The 16,292-nt window shown below is 42.2% G+C and overlaps 2 protein-coding genes across 2 annotated transcripts in view; one reads left to right on the top strand and one right to left on the bottom strand.

Moving 5' to 3' along the window:
* LOC134658742 (ATP-dependent RNA helicase DHX30-like) overlaps positions 1-16,292 on the top strand; it is a 40,736-nt gene that overhangs the window by 18,074 nt on the left and 6,370 nt on the right. The window contains 4 exon segments of the mRNA XM_063514389.1: positions 918-998; positions 2,024-2,096; positions 2,719-2,855; positions 14,407-14,595. Coding sequence (XP_063370459.1) covers positions 918-998; positions 2,024-2,096; positions 2,719-2,855; positions 14,407-14,595 — 480 coding nt within the window.
* Positions 13,327-14,115, bottom strand: LOC134655365 (uncharacterized). The gene has a single exon (XM_063510815.1). It carries the CDS (start codon positions 14,113-14,115, stop codon positions 13,327-13,329), a length of 789 nt encoding a protein of 262 aa, XP_063366885.1.

The raw sequence follows: 16,292 nt of genomic DNA, 5'->3' as shown, positions 1-16,292 counted from the left end.
CATACATTTGCTACTAAACTTAAGTACAATCTCGGTCGATCGATATTCGAAATGACATTGATATGTCACAGATTTCAATTGTTTGGTTGAGTTAAATGTAATGCCCGTGTTACAACAACGCTATATGCTACATTTAATTAGTTTTTAAACATATTTTTTTTTTGTAAAAAAAGCAAAAAAAAATTTTTTTTTTTAAATTAACTGTGCCATTTAGTTCTCTTAAACGTACTTAACCATACCCCGAAGTTAACGGAATTCAATAAAAACACGGTGTATAACGTTGTACGGTGCTCTGAGTTCTAACTCGGCTGTCGTTAATGAATGAATGAATGAATGAAATCGTTTATTTCAGGCAACTAGTGGCCCATACATAAATACCTTAAAACTAGCATACATATTATAAAAATATAACTAAACACTAAAAAACACATTATGATTGCGATGATTACGCAACCCCGCAGTGTCAGGGAACCGGCCGCGGAACCGCCGAAACTTGACACCCTTCGGCCAAAACTCCTCCTTGGTGAAGGTCGCTAGATGTTCAGTCGGAACGGTCACCACAAACGAATTAAAATTCGCATTGTGTCGAGATTCCAACTTCGCGACCCTCAGGATGAATCCGGTTTTTACTTTCACATACTTTACGATATCATCGACCTTCGTAAGGTAGTGTAGACGGGACACATACAGCAGCGTCGACGGTGTTGCAGGACGCAGCAAATGATTGGGTCCGGTCGGTGCGGTACCGCACTGGTTCTGACGAGCTGGTTTCCTTCTCTTCTCCACCTTTTTAAAACCATCTTCGTCGTTAATGTGGCTAGGGCTACAATGTTTTGTCTACACGGTACTCGCGGCTTAGTATTTCCTTGTGTAGGGTGTTGAGTGTGAGTAAGGTTGTATGTGTTGTGTGTTCGCAGGCACGGCGAGCCTGGACACGGTGTGGGTGTCGGGCGCGGGCGCGAGGCAGCGCGCAGGCCGCGCGGGCCGCGTGCAACCCGGTCAGTACAGTACCCAACCAACCCTGCTTATACGCTACGCTACCCACTATCCTCAGGGGTCGGAAAACTCGAATAAAAACCGGCCAAGTGCGAGTCGGACTCGCGCACGGAGGGTTCCGCACCATCAACAAAAAATAGAGCAAAACAAGCAAAAAAACGGTCACCCATCCAAGTACTGACCCCGCCCGACGTTGCTTAACTTCGGTCAAAAATCACGTTTGTTGTATGGGAGCCCCACTTAAATCTTTATTTTATTCTGTTTTTAGTATTTGTTGTTATAGCGGCAACAGAAATACATCATCTGTGAAAATTTCAACTGTCTAGCTATCACGGTTCGTGAGATACAGCCTGGTGACAGACGGACGGACGGACGAACGGACGGACAGCGGAGTCTTAGTAATAGGGTCCCGTTTTTACCCTTTGGGTACGGAACCCTAAAAAAATAAACAACGGGTTGCACTCAGGGAGTGCCGGCAGAAGTGAAAACTCAATCACTATTGCAAAATGTCTGCAGCACTATGTATAATTGAGGTTAACGCCATCTAGCGTTATTTAGTCGCATTACTTGAAACCCCTAAGCACATCACTGTTAGTACTCGAGTTATATTAATACCAGTTGTGTCCGTCTTACGTCTTACGGTCACGTGACACCTCTCGCGAGTTTAACATTTTTTCCCCATCACAAAAAGTGCACAGCGCCGCTAAAGAAGTTTTCACTTCAAAAATTGGTGACCCAGCGAGTACAGCTATTCTTAATGAAACGTCAGTATAGTTATCGGCAGGAGAGTTGAGGTGAATGATTACACCCCACCTACACTCCTACAGCTTCATAGAGACCTAATGCAAAAACGGAAGTGTTTGAATTAATGAGTGAATAAGACTGGAGTACAAGATATTTACCCCTAGAGTCACACGGACGCGCTATCGCGTCGGAGGAAAACAATGCAAAAGTCTGGTATTTTTGGCTACATATTTTAATCTACCTACTTACTGTACTATATTTCTGAATCAATGTTATTTTTTAGGGTATTGTTACAAACTCTACACGAAAGAAAAGGAAAATGATTTTACGCCGTTTTCTACTCCCGAAATACTAAGGTAAGCCAACTTTCATCCTATAGTAAATCATGAATTTGTACGGAATCTCATTTGATATTCACCCATCTCTTCTCGATGAAGGAAAAATCGTGTAGAAACCGAGCTATTCCCGATAAGGCCTAGTTGCTCTCTGGGTAAGAAGATTAAATGGCAGTTGCTTTCGTAAAAACTAGAGCCTGTGACAATTGGGATTAGGTTAATGAGTGAACCCCAGGTTCTCCAAGTAAGCGTGGCAAATTTCCGGGACAAGGGCATCGCAGTTGATTTATACCATACAATAAATAGGTATTAATCTCTGCTGGCCAAATGGATATAATTTTCTACTTCAAGCAACGAAAATCGAACTGTTTACAAAAAATAGTGTGTAACTAGTGGCGATAAATTAAAACAGGACCGAAGGGAGTGTTTTAAATCGACACGAGTTGCGAATTACCTTTTCGCACGTGTGTCGTACAACGTTTTACAGTACATATGGCCCTTTAAACTTTTGACATCGCACGAAAAGTGCTATTTTACGCACTAGTGCGGGAAAATAGGACCATATGTACTGTAAAATATATTTTACATTTACCAAATTAAAAACGGAACATAACTATGACGCTGATATTTATTCCCATTACAGGGTACCTTTAGAGCAAACGGTGTTGGATTGCAAGTCGTATGCTCCAGACGATAAGGTAGAAGATTTCTTGTCGCAGCTGCCCGAGCCGCCCTCATCTAAAGCTATACAGTTTGCAGTAAATGACCTTATTGATTTAGGTAAACCATTCTGATTATATTTAATAATTCATTTAATACTCGTAATTGCATAGGTAATTCGTGAACAACAACAGTAACAGTAGTTTGTCACTATATGTAGTTATCCATACTAATATTATAAATGCGAAAGTGTGTCTGTCTGTCTGTTACCTCTTCACGCTTAAACCGCTGAACCGATTTAGTTGTAATTTGGTATGGAGATAGAGTCCCGGGGAAGGACATACGGTAGTTTTTATCCCAGAAATCACCCTTTAAGGGGGTGAGAAGGGGGGTGGAAATTTGTATGGGAAATCGATAAAAAGCAGATTGGGTAAAAATAAGCTATCCCAATTACTAACTCCACGCAGACGAAATCGCGGGCAAAAGCTAGTAGACTGAAGTTAAAGTAAACGCAAATGACACTCGTTCTTTAGTAGACCAGCTGGTAGAAGCTAATTTTTTTTTTTTTTTTTTTTTTTTTTTTTTTTTTTATTTACATGGAGAACCAACAGCTATAACTATGCTAATAACAACATCAATAGTGACACAGAGCCAATTGTAGGATCTCACATATAGCAACATGTTAACATTTAACATTAAGTTAAATAGCACGCACAATGTTACATGGGCACATGCAATAATATGTTGGCAACATTATGTATTAAATACTAAAACTAATTACTTAAGTTGGATCAAGTTTTACAATCAATAATTCAATTACTACCTAACAATTTATACTTATACATACGAGTAGCAAACAGCAACTGCAGTTACTATGACCAATTAAACAACTTATAGTGAGTATGTTGGACTTAAAAACTAGCACTTGGAATATAATATCAATATAAACTACATCTACTTCGGGCTCGGGCATACGTACCTACCACCTGTCAGTCATTTCACTTAAAGCAACTTGTCATCAATTTACGCCTCACAGAAGGAATGGAACAGTTGAATATGTCAATATCTAGCTCTCTTGTCACATTATTTAAGCAACGACTGGCTCGAATCAGAAAACTATTTTGCCTATATTTGGATGAAACACATTTAACTGAAAGAGGGGGGAAATGACGTTTAGTCCGAGTAGGCGTATTAAATGAAAGCTTGTGAAGCAGTTCGGGGCAATCCAGATTACCACTCGTGATATTGAGAATGAAGGTGATGTCAGCTATCTCACGACGCTTATGTAACGGTATTAAATGATGTTTTTTACAGATATTATAGTAGTAAGTCGAGTTATAGGGGCATTTAAGTTTAAAGCTAAGAAATTTTAGAAACTTTTTTTGAACGCGTTCAATTCTATCAATGTAAGTTCTATAGCAGGGATTCCAAATTTGAGAAGCGTATTCCAGTTTACTTCTGACTAGGGAGCAATAGAGAACTTTCAGCGTCTTAGCTTGAGTAAAATGGGCAGAGTTGCGCATTAGGAACCCCAATGATTTTAGGGCACTACTTACAATGTTCTCAATATGGATATCGAAAAGAAGTTTTGAGTCATGTATTACACCTAAGTCTCTCATGAAGCTAACCTTATTTAATACTTGGTCTCTGAGCGTATAAGTAGTAGGGATCTGGTTACGCTGACGTGTGAAAGTTAATGAGAAGCATTTAGATGGATTTAAGTCAAGCTTATTAGCTTTACAATAATCATCAAGCCGCACCAGATCTGCCTGAATAAGTAAAGAATCATTATTTGATTTTATTTTGCTGAAAATTTTCATGTCATCTGCGAAGCATAGGACTTTGGAGTGCATAAAGCAATCGCTGATGTCGTTAACAAATATATTGAACAACAACGGTCCGAGCAGCGACCCCTGAGGGACTCCGCTCGGTACCGTTACCCATCCAGACATATAATTGTTAACGACAACAGCCTGTGATCTGTTATCTATATAAGATGAGAACCATCTTAGTAAGTCACCATGAATCCCTATGTCGCACAGCTTTGATAATAATATGGAATGATCAATTCTGTCAAAACACTTACTGTAATCGGTATAAATTACATCTACTTGAAAGCCACTATCCATTGCTTCAGTGACATAATCATTTAGAATAATTAGATTGGATACAGTGGATCTACGCTGAAGGAACCCATGTTGGTTAAGGTTAAAAGAGTTCTTTAGTGTTTCATATACCTGATTATAAACAACTTTTTCCAATACCTTAGATAATATGCATAGTTTAGAAATAGGCCTGTAGTTTACTATGTCCGTTTTAGCCCCCTTTTTATGGACTGGGGTAATGTAAGCCGACTTCCATAATGAAGGAACAGTGCATTCTGAAAAAGAACGTTTAAAAAGTAACACAATGGGTACAACAACAGTTTTAGCACAATTGATTAAAAACTGCGCTGGTAGGTCGTCTGGACCAGCTGACTTGGAAGGGTCTAATTTTAATAAAATATTACTAAGTACCTCTGGGTTAACTTCAAGGTGAGACAAGGTAGCTGTGGAGTTGACTCTAGGGTTACTAGTCTTTGGAATTAGGTTACTAACATTTGTATCACTTGCTGACGAAAACGTGGTTAGAAAATAGTCAGAAAATGCAGTGCATATCTCGGCACCAGTGTTAACAACTTTATTATCATATTTTAAGCTATTAGGGATACCATGGGAACCAGAGCGCGATCTAATAAATGACCAAAACTGCTTTGGGTTTTTTACAATGTTTTCCTCCACCCGACTTATATACGCATCAAAACACTCCTTTTCAAGTTTACGAACTCTGTCTCTTAAAACGTTGTAGGAAAGTAGGTCTGATTTGTTTTTATATATCTTGTATTTTTTTGAATATTTATACTTTTCTTTTATAGCCTTTTTAAGTGGAAATGAAAACCAGTCAGGGTATGAGTCTGAATGTATTTTTTTACTAGGAATGAACTTACTTCTTAGCCGTTTATAGGTTTCATAAAAGAAATCTATGCATTCAACAAAATCGCGTTTGGAAAACTCACACTCCCAATTAATGGATGCCAATTCATTATTTATAGAACAGTAATCGCCCTTATTATAATAATATTTTTTACGCGGAGCAGGCGGCAAGGTGTCAATAACTACGTATTTAATACATATAACTAAAGCTTTATGATATGGGTCAATAGGTACCAGGGGTTCGGAACATTCACATACGCTAACAATGTCATTAGATAACACCAGGTCCAACAACTTACCATGTTGATTTAAAATCCCATTATATTGACATAAATTATGCATATTAATGTCGTCTATGAAAGTACACTCATCACCACTTGCGTAACTAGATGGAACCATTAAAGTACCGCTCGCCCTCCATAATATACTACTCATATTAAAATCACCAATTAATAAAAATTTATCGTTAAGATTATTTATAACGGCATAATTTAACTTATCTAAATAATACGTTAGTTGTTGCGAGAATGTGTTACCCTGGTTTTGTTTGCATAGATATAAAACACATAAGTGAACTGTGACCGACCTTTTATTGATATCCTTAAGTGACAATGTAACCCACAGGTCCTCAGCTGAAGAGTTATAAGCTGGTTGGGGGATTACCGCCAACTCCTTGCGAGTGGCGATAATCACACCGCCACCCCGGGTTTGTCCCGTCAAGGATAGATCCCGGTCCCGGCGCCAGACCACATAGCGATCGTCGAATAGTTCCGCGTCCCGTATCCCGTCCACAAGCCATGTTTCGGTCAATACCACTATATCATAAGCAGCTAAACTTAAATTGCGATAGAATGTTAACGTTTTAGATCGAAGTCCCCGCACATTCTGATAGTAAATTGTAGGAAAATTATTTATATTAGTATGATTCACCGTCGAAAATATTATTGTTGTAAACAGAATAGTTGAATGATAAGTTAAATGTGACATTATCCAATAAATATGACAATGCAGTTAGGCAAATAATAAACAATATCTCAATATCGCATAACAGCCAGTTCCGTAAAAATAATTTACAAGGAGCCATAAAATCTGCATTCCGAGTGCGAATGAATAACAAGTTAAGCATATGAACCTGCAAAGGCGAAGAAAAGAGACAAGCGTACGTTACTAAGTACTCATCGAGCGCATAGTGACTGCAGGTAGCGACAGTAGCGATAAGCCCGAGCGCTAAACAAAAGCGGTGAACTGACCAGGTGAACCGGTCAGCGGCGTTCAAACTTTTGTGTTCCCGCTTAATGTGAATATTAATGAATATTGACACAAGCGCGAACACAATATACACACCAAATATAGACATAAATTTCACTATATAGTTACAATTTATACTAATTTGTTTAAATCACGCTCACATTGAATAATATAAACGTTTGATGAGTCGTCTTTGCGAGCGTGTATTTTGCAGTATTTCACCCATACATACTGGTAACCTTTTTGTTTTAAAGTAGTTTTAGTGATTGTCAAAAGTTTCTTATTTTCGGGAGTTAAGTGGTCATTTATAAATACACTTTGTGTACGGGTTGCTTCTCGTACAGTCTTGAGATGATAGTTGATAATGATAATACTGCAGTTTCCACCGAAATAACGATTTATTGATAATATGATAAAATGATACAATTAGCGGCTTAATGAATACACTCCGCGGCGGTCGGGCATGTACTGTCTTAAAATAGGTAATAAGTATATGCTATGTGACGGAAAGTGCTGACGGGCGAAATGTTATCCTTTGTACGGACCGTACATGCTCCCGGGCGCGAGATGAAAAAAGATAAAAAATTACAAAAAAGATAAGACTTATAAAATTATGCAATAAGATGATAAAACTTATAAAATAAACACAATATTAAATCATTCACTCGCTGCGAAGCGTCCTCCAACGATGGGTGACGTGGCCTTGTCGAGTCCCCGTGCTCTTGAAAGGTGAGTCCTCGAGTTGGTTTTGGGTTGAACATTGATCTTAGGCGTGAGTTGCGGGTTGGCTTCCTCTCGGTTGTCATCTCTGGCAACGTACTGAATTCTGATATTCGCAGATGCGTCGCTGGGGGGCACAGGAGGTATCCGCGCCGAACAGCGAAGACGCAAGCGTTTCCATAGATACACGCTGAGTACTACTATGGCGGCGCCTAGTAGTAAGTATACAAGGACGTACTGGTGGACGTCATGGGTTGATAATCGGGTGGCTAAGATACTAGCTTCACTAGCCTTCATTTGTTCGACTTGTCGATCGATATCCAAAAACTGCTTCTTGAAATCCATGCTAATAGACGTAGAAACGTTGTCTTCATGTATAGGTATTGATAAGTTTATGATATTATTAATAGGAGGCATAACTATCTTCACTAAATCTGGCTGGATGTTAAGGTTGTTCATGTGATATTTATGGGCGAATATTGTGAGAGATTCGCTTTTAATGACACAGCCATCTCCTAGAGAAATAATGCCTGCTCCGCTTATTTGCTCGGCGGTAACTTGAGATTCACATATGATTCTTATGGTTCGATGACCGCAGGTAAAGAATAGATAATTGTTTTGTTTATTCAACCTTTCCCATTTGTCTATGCAAGGTTGCTTGATACTCCTGCATTTTGCCTCATTTTTATCCTTGATACATAAGTTGTCGTCTTCGTTCATGTGATATATTGGCCTTTGTAAAGGGCATATGTGATTTGATATATCATATTGTATACATTCATCGGCTTCTTTTTCTGAGAGTGGTATGAAAGAGTCCTTTTGTATGTTCATGGCAACATACTCGGAAATAGGTATAATACTGATCATTGCTTGACTTTGCTGTTGAGGTACAGGTATCAGGTGGTAGATTTCGTAGTCGTCCCGGCTGGCTAACGGAATCCTGATTTCAAATATGAGGTACTTGGTCGTCATCCTTGTCTTGACCTTGAGCAATTGATAGATGTCTTGTAGATCTGTTTGTATATTTTCAATTGGAATAGTTAAGTCCTTTGATAACTGGCCGGAAATTATGCTTAACTCTTTCCTTAGCTGAGCTGGAGTCAGTAAGTGAAAATTAAACTGCCCATGGTGAACGTCGGTGATAGTATCTAATAATGTTTCTTGAATGCCTTTTAGATTCACCAATATTGAGTTAGTGATAATCGATGATAACATAAATTCACTTGTGTTTTCGACAGCGACAACTTCCTTTGCCAAAACATTGGTCGCCTTTTCAAGATTGATAAAGTTGCGGTTGAGGATTTTATGTTGCTTGTCCATGGCCTCTTCCACTCTTTTTAGTAAATTATATTCAGCCTCAACCACTGAAGTCTGATTTTTCCACAGCAACGCTAGGTGTTTCTCATTATCTCTGATAAGATTGATATCCTTCTCGTATTGTTGAGCGAAACGTTCGTCCAGTATTCCAAACAAACTGTTCGCGACATATCCGACTCCGTTGGCAAGGCCGCGCCGGCGGCGAGCCGGGCGCGTGAGCTGCTGAGCTTGCATTATACTGTTGTAATACTCTAATTCTGCGAATCCGTGCCTTAGTTGTATGAGAATAACGTCGCATTTTGATTGCTTGTCTGCCTTGATACACATGTTTTCTAATGAGTGCAGATATTCTTTCAATAATTTTTGTCCTTGCCAATAAGGTCCCATGTTGTAATAAGCAATAAGCTTCCATTCGTCGCGAATAAGATGCATATTTGATATCTTGTCGAAATAAATTCCTTGATGTTTATTTATGTTCGTAAGGCTGTGCTCACACTGGACGGGTGATATGATTGCGAATAATAGCATGAGCGCAAGTGTCAGTAAATTTCCCGTTCTCTTAGGACGTCGTTTTTTAACGTCGGGCTCTGCTTTTTTCGGTTCGGGGTCGGATTTCAAATCTTCTTTCGTTTCTTGATTAACAGGCAGTTTTGATAATTTGGTAATGGGTCTCTTGAGCAATCCGTTCCTTGTTTTGATTGACACTACACGTACATATCCGTCGTGACCTTGATGAACGGTCACAACCTTGCCGAGTGCCCACTTAGAAGGTCGTCCATGTAAAAATCTTGATCCAATATTTTTGCTGCTTCAGGATATTGATGACCTTCGTCGAGAGCCAGCTGTTTTAAAGTCATCATTGCTAAAAATGGTGCGGCCTTTGTGCCATAAGTCACCGTCGTTAAGGCATATTCTCGTAGTGCTTGTTTTGGATGATCTCTCCAAATAATTTTCTGATAAAGTTGATCTTTTTCGTGACACAATATCTGGCGAAACATTTTTTCTATGTCCGCGAGAAAGACAATTTTATATTGCCTCCATCTTAAAATCAATTTAAATAAATCTGATTGTAAATTGGGCCCACTGTACATTTCATCATTCAAGCTGTAACCCGACGATGTAGGTGCTGACGCGTTATAAACAACTCGAAGAGCTGTAGTTGATGATTCAGCGCGTTGCACACAGTGATGTGGTAAGTAGTTGCTAGGTTTTGTGTCTCTTTCGCACTCGCGCATATGTCCCAGGTCGTAGTATTCGTTGATAAATGATTTGTAACCTTCCGATATTTTTTCATTTTTCATAAGTTTTCTCTCAAGTTGATAAAATTGTGCCACAGCCTTGTTTCTTGACTCCCCCAATTTTTCTTCAATGTCAGGTTTTAGGGGTAATCGTACCACATAGCGTCCGTCGCCTCGGCGCGTGGTTTCTGATTTGTATTGATTGATACAATATTGATCTTCTGTTGATAAGTTGTCCGAATTTTCGGCAATGTCTTCTATTGCCCAAAATCTGCTGATATCTTCAATGTTGTTTAGAACCATATTGCAATGATAAGACTTCATGTCACCGCAGAGAAGCCACCCAAGATGAGAGTCCAGGGCTATGGGGGTTACGTCATCTACCCTGAGGATAGAGCCCAAAATGAGTCTTGCGTAAACACCTGCGCCCAATAAAATGTCAATGGGGTTGCTGACATTGAATTCGGGGTCTGCCAGCTTTAAGCCTTCAAGATGCGGCCATAAAGGCTTGATAAATGATTCATTTGGTAAATCTATGGTAAGACGGTTCATTATGTAAACTTTTGTGATAAATGTGTAATCCGTATGCATAGATTCGGCCTTGATAATAGTATATCCTTTGCAGCTACTCTCCTTTTTTCCGATTCCAAAGACCGTACCACTGTAATTTTGGCGTGGTAGGCCTAGTAATTGGGCAGCATTTTCTGATATGAGGTTTAGCTGGCTTCCTGGGTCGATTAAGGCTCTAAACTTGATATAAGATCCATCTTTTGTCTGCACCTTAATTTGGGCAGTCGATAATAGAGTGTCCAAATCTTCATCTTGAAACACGTGTACCACGTTTTTTGATGTACTTTGTTCATTTGTGGCCCCCTTTTTCTTGCTGACAAAGGCCTCGTGGAGTATCGTATTATGTTCGCCACTGCATTGCTTGCAACGTTTTTCCGACAAACATGGATTGCCGTAATGTTTGTATAAGCAGTTCGGACATATTTCCTTTGTTGTTATTGTAGCAAGTTTCGTCTCGGGTGTCATGCCTAGAAACTTCGAGCATCGAAATAGATCATGATTATAAGTGCAACAAGGACACTTGAAATTGTTGCTTGAAAATGATTGATGATTTTTTGCTTGATTTTCTTGATAATTCTTGTTTGGCGAATAATGATAATTGCGGTTTTCTTTGATATAACCTTCGGAGCGGGGGCTTTGATATGACGAAGGCTTGCCGCCAAACCTTTTTTCATAGTTGGTATGTTGAACAGGTTTCGTTTGCTCTTGTTTTCGCCGAGATGATTCTAGCGCAGTAAATTTTGCTTCTAAGAATGATAAAAATTCAGCCAGTGTAGGTAGCTCCCTCGGGTCCGCTACATGCTCGACGTAGTCGTGATGAGAGTCGGCATCTAATTTTTGTGCTAGTAGATGTACAATTAACGGGTCCCACGTAGATGTGTCAACGCCCAAATTCTGTATGGCGTGAAGGCATTCTTTAGTATTGTCGTGTAGCCTTTTTATTGCTACGGCAGTCTGCTGTTGCATAGTGGGTAGTCCAAGAAGGATGTTGACGTGGGAACTGAATATTAATTTGGTGTTGTTGTAGCGATGATTTAAAATTTCCCAGCAAACTTGATAATTGTCGGTACTGATTTTTAAATGCTGGATAAGCTTCTCCGCTTCGCCCTTGACCTTACTTTTTAAGAACTGCATTTTTTGCGCGTTTGATATAGAGTTGTTCTTGTGTATAGTTTCTGTGAACAAATCCTTAAATGATGTCCATTGATGATAGTTTCCATTGAATATGGGTATTTCTATTTTTGGAGTTGATTTTTCTCGGTGCGAAGAGTCCCACATCTTGATATTGATACGTTTTTTGATATCGTTGTATTTTTGTTCGCATTGGTTGTAGGTTTCTTCGTATTCCGGCTTTTCGTTGATTTGTTCACTGTCGATTTCCCAATGTAAGGTGTCGATGGCGGTCCACCGAGCCTGCACGGTTTTTAAAGCATCTTCGAATTCCCACCGTTCGGTGAGTAATTCTAATCTAGTGTTGTTGATAGCGCGTTGGAAGGCCTTGAAGTTACTTTGTTGTTTTCGGTACATCTCTTCCAACTTACTTTGATTACCGCGTTCAGCCGTTTGAGCGTTAGATTTGGGTACCGAAGGTTGCGAGGTTGAGGGACCGGCTTGCTCTTCCGGTGGCTGATTCCAGTCCATTTTTAAGTTAAACTGGGGAGTAGCGGGCCTGATGATAGACTTTGTCTCTATAGCTAGAGACTGTTGCAAAAGTTTGCGAGTTTCGTGATAAATGTTTGACACTCGATCATGATGATTTTCGGCAAAGTAAATAAAATCTTGATTTTCAAACTCGCAGAGAGCAACATGATTTGTCTGGAACTCTCTCCAATATTGCTCTAGAGTTTCTGAACGTCTCTGGATATGTTGAGGAGTCTTACGTTCAGCGCCGTCCTTTTTAAAATTGATAAGGAGCTTTTCAATAGCAATGGCAAGTTGACCTTGTTTATTTAGTAGTCCCTCCATTTTAGAAGTTTTGCCAATAACTTGATATGATAACTAAACAACCGATGATAATGATGATACAACTCCGTACGAAGACCGACGGAAATTTGTGTTTAAGTGTCCTTCGTGGATATATGCGCCTTCTCAATCAGACGGTGAGACCCGCTTGTGGGAAGCCGCCTAACCGATTCGCTATCGCACAAAGTTCACAGTTCACACAAACTTGCTTAAAATTTGATCTTGATAATCTTGATATATTGTTTGATCTTGATACTTAATGCTGATACTGATGGCTTTGATATTTCACACGGCGATGGTGTCACAGCTCCTGGTCACGTTGCGTCGACACGTGGCGTGCTCCAGGTATAAGTTGTGCACTGATCCAAATCTTCGAAGGACCAAAAAGATGTACGGGTTGCTTCTCGTACAGTCTTGAGATGATAGTTGATAATGATAATACTGCAGTTTCCACCGAAATAACGATTTATTGATAATATGATAAAATGATACAATTAGCGGCTTAATGAATACACTCCGCGGCGGTCGGGCATGTACTGTCTTAAAATAGGTAATAAGTATATGCTATGTGACGGAAAGTGCTGACGGGCGAAATGTTATCCTTTGTACGGACCGTACACTTTGCTTATTATCCTTAAAACCGATTTCTTCTGCAGAGATTTTTTTCTTTAATCTTGCCGACGCTATAAAATCTTCTTTTATGTACCGGTTCGTGAAGCTAATTATAATCAATTTTTCCTTTGATTTATGCATTGGAACTCTCGATATGTAATTGATACTATTTTTCTCAACTTGGTAGCCAATCGCAGCGCCGATATCCTTTAGAATTGTAAAGAGGTTTTCATTCTTTTTTACCGGGACACCTTTGACCTCAACATTATTTAAACGCTGTTGTTGATCGTTGCGCGACATTTCATTTCTTATAAAGGACGACTCATTGCTCTGGAGTACAACTTTTTCCTGTAGTGCTTCCAACTCTGAGACTTTCCGCTCAACTTCTACGAGGCGAGAAGAATGCTCCTCTAGTTCAGCACTGCTGAAGTTACATGATTCTTTGACCTCCGACAGCTCAGTTTTAATGGCGGTAATGTCTTGCACCATACCGGGGAGGCATAACAATTGTTTCTTCATCTCCCGCAATTCTAGTAAAACAGTCTCAATATCAGCTGGTTTTGCACGCGCCGGTGAGGCATCTCTTTTACATTTGTGGCACTTCCATGTTGTTCTGCGGTCTGGACCGAGTTTTCTATAGCCCTGTTCCGTTATACCAGCACAGCAGAATCCAACTTCGTTCTTACACGATGAGCACTGAGCACCATCCCCAACTTGGTTATCACAGTAGGCACACTTCATATTATTATTATTTTTTAGTAACAATCTAAAGGCTTTATTGTATTATAAAAAAGGTTAATTGAGGTTTAGTTGAATTAACTTTCGATAAAATAGGAAACTTTGAGAACCTGTGGAATTTACGGACGTTAAGGTAAAACTTTTTGCATGTGCGATCGTAACGAGTGCGCGATCGAGACTGTGTGGCAAATATGTGGCAAATACGACCTTATTGTCTTCAGGTTGATAACTAGAATATCAAAGGTAAACCGTAGACATTAGGCAACTTGAAGCTATAATTCGTTTAAATTGCAGGTGCTCTGTCTAGAAGTGGGCAGCTGACCCGCCTCGGGAGCCTCCTGTCCTCGTTCACGGTGCACCCGCGGCTGGCGCGCGGCCTGCTGGTGGCCGCGGTGCTGGGGAACAGCGCGGCCGCCGCCAACGTGCTCGCGCACTGCGCCGACAACGTCGAGGTGTTCGCTGACGCTGCCGACAGGAAGGAAGGTATAGCAGAGTTCCGTTTAAACTCCAGGTGCTCTGTCTGGAAGTTGGCAGCTGACCCGCCTCGGGAGCCTCCTGTCCTCGTTCACGGTGCACCCGCGGCTGGCGCGCGGCCTGCTGGTGGCCGCGGTGCTGGGGAACAGCACGGCCGCCGCCAACGTGCTCGCGCACTGCGCCGACAACGTCGAGGTGTTCGCTGACGCTGCCGACAGGAAGGAAGGTATAGCAGAGTTCCGTTTAAACTCCAGGTGCTCTGTCTGGAAGTTGGCAGCTGACCCGCCTCGGGAGCCTCATATCCTCGTTCACGGTGCACCCGCGGCTGGCGCGCGGCCTGCTGGTGGCCGCGGTGCTGGGGAACAGCACGGCCGCCGCCAACGTGCTCGCGCACTGCGCCGATAACGTCGAGGTGTTCGCTGACGCTGCCGACAGGAAGGAAGGTATAGCAGAGTTCCGTTTAAACTCCAGGTGCTCTGTCTGGAAGTTGGCAGCTGACCCGCCTCGGGAGCCTCATATCCTCGTTCACGGTGCACCCGCGGCTGGCGCGCGGCCTGCTGGTGGCCGCGGTGCTGGGGAACAGCGCGGCCGCCGCCAACGTGCTCGCGCACTGCGCCGACAACGTCGAGGTGTTCGCTGACGCTGCCGACAGGAAGGAAGGTATAGCAGAGTTCCGTTTAAACTCCAGGTGCTCTGTCTGGAAGTTGGCAGCTGACCCGCCTCGGGAGCCTCATATCCTCGTTCACGGTGCACCCGCGGCTGGCGCGCGGCCTGCTGGTGGCCGCGGTGCTGGGGAACAGCACGGCCGCCGCCAACGTGCTCGCGCACTGCGCCGATAACGTCGAGGTGTTCGCTGACGCTGCCGACAGGAAGGAAGGTATAGCAGAGTTCCGTTTAAACTCCAGGTGCTCTGTCTGGAAGTTGGCAGCTGACCCGCCTCGGGAGCCTCATATCCTCGTTCACGGTGCACCCGCGGCTGGCGCGCGGCCTGCTGGTGGCCGCGGTGCTGGGGAACAGCGCGGCCGCCGCCAACGTGCTCGCGCACTGCGCCGACAACGTCGAGGTGTTCGCTGACGCTGCCGACAGGAAGGAAGGTATAGCAGAGTTCCGTTTAAACTCCAGGTGCTCTGTCTGGAAGTTGGCAGCTGACCCGCCTCGGGAGCCTCATATCCTCGTTCACGGTGCACCCGCGGCTGGCGCGCGGCCTGCTGGTGGCCGCGGTGCTGGGGAACAGCACGGCCGCCGCCAACGTGCTCGCGCACTGCGCCGATAACGTCGAGGTGTTCGCTGACGCTGCCGACAGGAAGGAAGGTATAGCAGAGTTCCGTTTAAACTCCAGGTGCTCTGTCTGGAAGTTGGCAGCTGACCCGCCTCGGGAGCCTCATATCCTCGTTCACGGTGCACCCGCGGCTGGCGCGCGGCCTGCTGGTGGCCGCGGTGCTGGGGAACAGCACGGCCGCCGCCAACGTGCTCGCGCACTGCGCCGACAACGTCGAGGTGTTCGCTGACGCTGCCGACAGGAAGGAAGGTATAGCAGAGCTCCGTTTAGTTTTTTAGTATAGTCTAGTTTTTTTTATGGGTAGTTACGTCAATGTACATATTCATAATTACGAGATATGGTACCTATGGTGTGGACAAAAAACAAACTTATACCTTTAAACGAGCAATTTTTGTATATTTATTTATATGATCCCCGAAATATATAT

This window comes from Cydia amplana, chromosome 2, assembly GCF_948474715.1.
Source record: "Cydia amplana chromosome 2, ilCydAmpl1.1, whole genome shotgun sequence".
Classification (NCBI taxonomy): Eukaryota; Metazoa; Arthropoda; class Insecta; order Lepidoptera; family Tortricidae; genus Cydia; species Cydia amplana.
Note: the sequence above shows the minus strand (reverse complement) of the source record. Positions and strands in the feature narration are given on the sequence as shown.

Coding starts and splice junctions, on each gene's coding strand:
- LOC134655365 (XM_063510815.1), bottom strand. CDS start 14,115: ATGAAGTGTGCCTACTGTGATAACCAAGTTGGGGATGGTGCTCAGTGC.